The 6,651-nt window shown below is 41.5% G+C and overlaps 1 protein-coding gene across 1 annotated transcript in view; it reads right to left on the minus strand.

Moving 5' to 3' along the window:
- Window positions 1–707: 707 nt before the first annotated feature.
- LOC119325696 (U-box domain-containing protein 34-like) overlaps window positions 708–6,651 on the minus strand; it is a 7,534-nt gene continuing 1,590 nt past the window's right edge. The window contains exons 4-9 of the mRNA XM_037599414.1: window positions 3,986–4,107; window positions 3,567–3,862; window positions 3,303–3,404; window positions 2,108–2,536; window positions 1,255–2,004; window positions 708–1,176 (exon numbers count right to left, since the gene is read on the minus strand). Of these exons, the coding sequence (XP_037455311.1) occupies window positions 973–1,176; window positions 1,255–2,004; window positions 2,108–2,536; window positions 3,303–3,404; window positions 3,567–3,862; window positions 3,986–4,107 (1,903 nt within the window). The 3' untranslated portion in view covers window positions 708–972. The remainder of the gene's footprint in view (window positions 1,177–1,254; window positions 2,005–2,107; window positions 2,537–3,302; window positions 3,405–3,566; window positions 3,863–3,985; window positions 4,108–6,651) is intronic.

The following is a 6,651-nucleotide window of genomic DNA, read 5'->3' on the forward strand; positions in this document are numbered from 1 at the left end:
GCTGTGTTGCCGGCGAGGACGTGTAGGCCGCTGGCTTTGTTGCCGGCGTGAACTAGGGCCGCTGGCATGAACTAGGGCCACTGGTATTTGAAACGTTGTTCTCTTTGGAGGCGGACGAGATGGGGCCAAAGGATGTGGCCGCGCGCTGGGCACACGGCCACCACATCGAAGGACAGGCCCGGACACAACCCCATCGCCCTACCCAAACGAACAGAATCCGGACAAAACGGACGTCCGTTTGGGGGTCGCGCGGTGGAGTTGGCCCGACACACTTGTGTGAGATAAAGGCAAAAATCTGAGATAGACTTATCATGAACTAATTTGTTTATATCAATAATGGAAGGGCCTAACTCCGCCTATGTCTTCTAGGCATAGCCGGTCCCAAGCCCGGGTAAAGGAGGAGGGTTGTGATAGGCTTGGCGAGCCAACGTAAAAACTAGCCAGTCCCATAGGTATGAAACCGATTTGAGCGAGAGTAGTACTAGGATGGGTGACCTCCTGGGAAGTCCTTGTGAAAGAGTTTCATATCTAAGGGTTGTGATAGGCTTGGCGAGCCAACGTAAAAACTAGCCAGTCTTTTGGGTATGAAACCCATTTGGGCGAGAGTAGTACTAGGATGGGTGACCTCCTGGGAAGTCCTTGTGAAAGGGTTTCATATCTAGCCTACCCCAACTTGTTTGGGATCAAAGGCTTCGTAAGTAAGTAAGTAAGTAATAATGGAAGGGCCTGTCTCTTGTAGAAAAATACTGAATCTGTCAGAATGTTGGATGCCGAACAGCCAACTGCTATCCAGTTTGTTCAATGACAGGACAAAAAGAAATCACTATCCTACAAAACTACTCTGCATGATTGAATTTCTGTACTTTGGAGGTTGAAGGATCATGCAACCCCTATATCACTTATGGGTTGTACTCCAATCTAACGAATAAACAAATAAAGCAATTACATCATACATGGGCATAGCCGCAACGTTCATTTCCAAGGCTGCGTCTGAGCTGTCTGTGACTTCTTCCACTGCTGTATCGCCGCGTGCAGCGAATGGTTTGGGATTATGGATAAGTTCGGAAGCTTGCACCTTGTGATTGGCGACACCCTGTGTTTCCTGAGCCAATCTTTGATGGCATGATGCTCATAGGTGTGTCCATCAGCAGCGACATACGGATCATCCATCAACCCCTGTACCCAAATTGTGTAGTTAGCTGCAGGATATATCAGGTGATTACTCAACTGAAGGTCGACTCGAGGAAGATTTACCTGTGTTATGGGGCAGATGAAGTGGCTTGGTGCTCGCGAGTTTGGGTTTCTCATGTTGACAATGGAGGAAACCCTGTGCAGGATCTCCTCCAGCTCCGGCAGCACCTCCGACTCAAGATCAGGCCTATCCCTGCATTTTAGAGCAGTGCACCGCAAACCGAGCTTTGCCAACATTTCCGCCTCGGCGACTGGCCAGTCAGTTTGAGTTCTGTCGAGGATATATGGAAGTGACCTGCTTTTGATAGCATTTTCTACGCTTACGATGAGGCCGTTTGGGTGCTTGCCAGTTAGCATCTGAAGAATGATGACTCCTAGACCGAACAGATCTGATTTCGGCCGAACAGTCCCGGTTTGCTGGTACTCAGGATCCATGTAGTACATGGTGCCAGCAACAATGGTATCTGTGTATTCGGTTTGCCAATCAGGGATCAGATCAGATATGACCTTCGCGAAACCAGCATCGCCAATTTTACCCACATAGTTCTTGTCCAACAGGATGTTTGCAGGTTTCAGGTCACGGTGGACTATAGGCTCTGGCTTCCTTCCATGTAAAAAAGCAAGCCCACAGGACACTTGAAAGATGATACGAAACCGGAGGAACCAATGCAGTGGCTGATGTTTTTTGTTGTTAAGAAGTTGATCTTCTAGGCTTCCATTCTCCAAGTATTCATATACAAGACAGCCGATTTCAGGACAGAAACCAATTAATAAAACCAAGTTGGGATGGTGAAGTTGGCTAAGAATCTCAACCTGCATAAATCCACACAACATTTTGTAACTGAATCACTCGGGCAGTACTAATCATCATGTTGTATGCATAAAGCTCCTATAAGTTATGTCATAATCCATTTACCTCCTTCAAGAACTCGTCAGTTTTGTCGGTGGAATCCTGCTGAATGATCTTGACTGCTACTTCAATGTGATCAAGGGTGCACCTATACACATTCCCATAACCTCCTTCACCGATCTTCCTTGCTTCAGAGAAGTTATCAGTGGCAAGTTCTATTTCATGTTTCGAGTACCTCCTGCAATTTTTGCTTGTTGACAGAATAGCATCTACAATTTTCTCCTTATCGAGAGAAATTATGCAACCTACCATTTCAGCTTTGTGCTTAGAGTAGGCCTCCCTGGTGAATGATCTTTTTGCTTGCTCGACTTCGTTAATGGCTTCCAAATGTTTTGCTTTCTCATCTGCTGCTACTTGCTTCAGAATTTTTTCCTTGCGTAACGCATTCTCCACCTTCCTTGCTTCTTCAGAACATTCGTTCGAAAGTACCTGAATCTGCGAAATTATGATGACCCTTTTCTTACCATGTATCAAACATGACGAATTATGCCAAGGATAGTACTGTGAGAATAATTACTGAGATAATATTTGTACTTATGCATTTTAAATCACTAGTAACCGTTCACGTCCAAAGCACATTTGCGTAACTAATTGAAACATGAAAAGCAAGTCAGTTCTCTGAACATTTTCAGGTCTACAATCTTAATAATACTCCATGTTCTTTTGTTTTGTTTACGTGTTGCTGATATTGAAGAAAACTATAGAACAAACATGCAAGTGTGGGTGCACTCTTAATACAAAACGGCAGTATATACTACATCAAACATATTACGAAGCTAACAAATGTTTAAGATTCATGTAAAATTTAAAATAATGTTGGAAAAGTCCAAATCACATGCACATCTCGAGGGCACGACATGTTCAAGAAATATCACATAACAAAATCAGTAAGGACACAAAACAACAATTCTAATATATATAATGAAAATGGAGGGTAATTAGGAGGTAATAAATAGCTAACTGGTGAGTGTATAACATTTCGCCATAATTATTGGATGTTGGATGGATAATTATAAATCAGAGTAAAGATCTGTATGGCTCAGATCAAAAGTATCACATCCAACTTGTCCTTTTTATACTGGTACAGATATAGATTTAGGGAGATATTAATGCAGAACACAAAAGGTAGACTCTTGGAATAGCTTGACCTTATAGTGACAATAAGTTCTTAAGGTACCGCAGGTTGCTGAAGAAATTTAACCTTTTTCTTAGCATGGACGAGATCATCGCAGGCTTTATCATACATTACCAAGGTTTCCTTCAATTCCTTCCTCAGCTTTTCTACTTCATCTATAGATTGACGCTGTAGATAATGTCAGGATAACATACTTAGCTTGTTTTCGAAAAGGTATATTTAAAATTGTACATTGGCTCATTAAACATGTATGAAACCATATGCATGGATGTCATTAATCGATACTAGTGAAAATATTGTAAAAATGGAAGATGGATCTGAGTACCGGACCTCATCACTTGAGTTCGAGGCACCATAAGAAACTTTCTTCAAAAGGCTATGAGAACCATAGCTTTGATTTACATCTGTTCCTGCTTGCAATGCATCTCCACTTACTATGTGGACTAATCCACTGCTTTCTGAACCTGCACTAGCATCCGAACTAGCACTATAGGAGCAGCGGGCCTGTGAGCCTGATGATACTGAGATCGTCTCAGCCTCTGTAGAACTGTCAAACAACAAGGTCATCTGCGTTTCTGAAAACGCTTTGTGAGTAATTGAATGAATGCTTAAGTTTGTGCCAGACACTGCAAAGAAAAGAAAGTCGCGTTATGTAAAGAAAAATTAAACATTAAGTCTAGCAAAAGGAAACATGGCAAGAAGGTAAAATATAGGATATAAAATGCTAACTGTCTGAACTCGGCACATACTGCCTGCTTGAGGATGTCCTGCAACTTTCACGATTAATCTTCGCTTGCACACAACAAACACATTGCACGAATTTTGCGTAGTTTTCAGGACAGCGGTAGGTACATCAGGACTACTCATCACCCTGCAGCGTATAGTGCAGTGATTTCAGAGCAGCAGATATGAGGCAAACTGAAAACAAAGTGTTCATTCCTAATGCAGAAACAGTATGCATATCAAAGCTAACATGGTATGGAAAATGGCTAACAAGCACAATCGAAGTAGTATGCAGTCCCTGAAGCACTATTATAATGCAGTTATAATCAGTACAGCCATGAAGAAGTTTCTTAATCCAGATTATGAGAGGTGACGCTCTGCAGGTCAGTATGCTATGGCAGACGATTACTGAAACGGAAAGTAAATTTATCTAAGAGTATAAACTGTACTGCAGACAATAAACTTCATCTACTAAGTTGTTGGGTTTTTAGTTGGATTATTGCATCAAAGATTGGCAGGGCTATAGTGTACAAACAGAATCTAGCTGCTGATGAAATTTTCAACCAACAATCCAGTACACTACTAATTACGGATGGATCGACCAACATGTACTAATCTAGTATTCTTAAGAAGTTTATCCCAACGACAAATCCATTGCCAGTTATCTTTTTCTCTCTGACCATCCCTTCTTCTTTCTCTCCCCAGCGCCTTATTACTAGATGATGCTCCTCAATAACTCAGTGGTAGAGCGGTCGGCTGTTAACTGACTAGTCATAGGTTCGGATCCTACTTGGGGAGATTTGATTCATTCTTTAAAGGGTGGATAAAAAAAATGGAACTATGATTGATACTCACTATTAAGACCTCGCAGCCAGACTGAAAAAATTCAAGTAGTTCTTAAATAAATAAATAAAATTCTTCCTTCCAATTTTGTTTGCTCAAAAGGCAACTTTTACCTTAGAAAAACATTTAGATTTCTAGTGATGCTTAACCCCGTTTCCACCTGCACCTGTTTTCACATGTTAATTAGTCATTGCTCCTCGTGGCCCACCTCAATTAGCCCCAACATTTCACTTCTTCTTAATTGTTGCCCTTCTCTTTATCTCCTCAGGTTTCACTCATGACTCATGCAACAGATCAATGGACACCCTGTAGATTTTATTCCGCATCTTCATCTTCTTCAAGCAAGAGTAACCGATGATGCGTGTGTTATAGCAGTTGCTATCGTCTTTAAGCAGAGAGTAGCCCCATTCATATCTCCATTTCCACCACGGATGGATGTCCGTGGCCTTGCTCCGAGGATCAGATAGGATATTTTCTTCATCGCGACAATCTGTGGTTTCTCGGCACGCACTCAAGTGATCGTCATCATTCGCCCTGGTGCGTCCTAAGCACGAGCAGCTTAACACATTGAAAGACAAATCCTATGTGCTTCCCCTACTCTGCATGGTGCAGCTACGGTCTAAGGCCACAGTCGAGTAGTGCCTTCGAAGATTGACACTTCTTTTCTCTTCTCCGCGTGTGCGTATGTGATTAAATATTTAGTTTCTCTTTTTTCAATTTCGCCACTCATGAATGCTGAGACATTTATGTCCTCTTGCCCTGCAGGTATTCGACTAAATGGAGCTGAGAAAATCTACCTGAAGTTGATTTGTCTATCAACCAATCTGATCCTTTGAATACACTTTCTATTTTCCTTGAATTGAAGGTTTACGACGGTTTCCTTGCTTATTCGTTGTTTAATGTCTTCTTACAGGAACTCTCAATTTTGTTTTAGAGTAGTTGCAACCTTCTGGCCAACGTTGTTACTGACTAGCTTACATGCAACAATGTCAATGGTGGCAACATATGTTTTCCCTACTGCCTTACTATTGATAGAGTCACTGTTGTAGTTTATCACAAGTTAATATGTAAGCTGCCTTTCAATACTTTTAATTTGAGTACTTCTGCTCGCTTGCATGAATTAATTTTTTATTGTCAAAAGAAAGGAAGAACTCTTATGTTATCTGTATGAACCGGTAATATTCACTGCATCTACAACCTTTTGTATATAATGAGATTTAAAATATTTATTTTGCCAACACGAGTGTTATGTTGGTGGAAGGTATACTACTTGGAGTTGTTCCTTGGCTTTCTAGAAGAGAATTGCCGAATACCACATGTTTAGCACTCCCTCCAATCCAAAATAAGCGCCGCGGTTTTGAACCAAGTTTAGTTCAACCTTACTTCAAAACTGCAACACTTATTATACTAGATCGGAGGGACTAGTAATTTCCAATGGGATCAGAACTACAATTTGTATGTACTTATCATTTATTGTGGTGGCGGTGCATGCTTTGACTACACTTGCAGAATTCTCTATGCAGGCATATTACTTATCCTATTGAACAGTACACTCAACAAACTCTGTGATTCGCATGACAGACTATTAGAGGTATGATTTTAGTTGATACATTGTCCTCATTTCTTTTTTTCCCATGACTATCTGTTGAAATATATTGCCCACCTCCCTCCATCAGTTCGGACTTTTAGATGAGTTGGCTGGAGCATGAATTCAATATGGTATCCGAGCCAAGAGGTCTTGAGTTCAAGACCCTGCCAACGCAGTATTAAATAAAACGATTCTGCGGCCTACATCGATCCCACGTCTAAGGACTAAAGTAGCCTAGACGTGAGGGGCACTGGTGGAGCT

Source organism: Triticum dicoccoides, chromosome 6B (assembly GCF_002162155.2).
Source record: "Triticum dicoccoides isolate Atlit2015 ecotype Zavitan chromosome 6B, WEW_v2.0, whole genome shotgun sequence".
NCBI classification, from domain to species: domain Eukaryota; kingdom Viridiplantae; phylum Streptophyta; class Magnoliopsida; order Poales; family Poaceae; genus Triticum; species Triticum dicoccoides.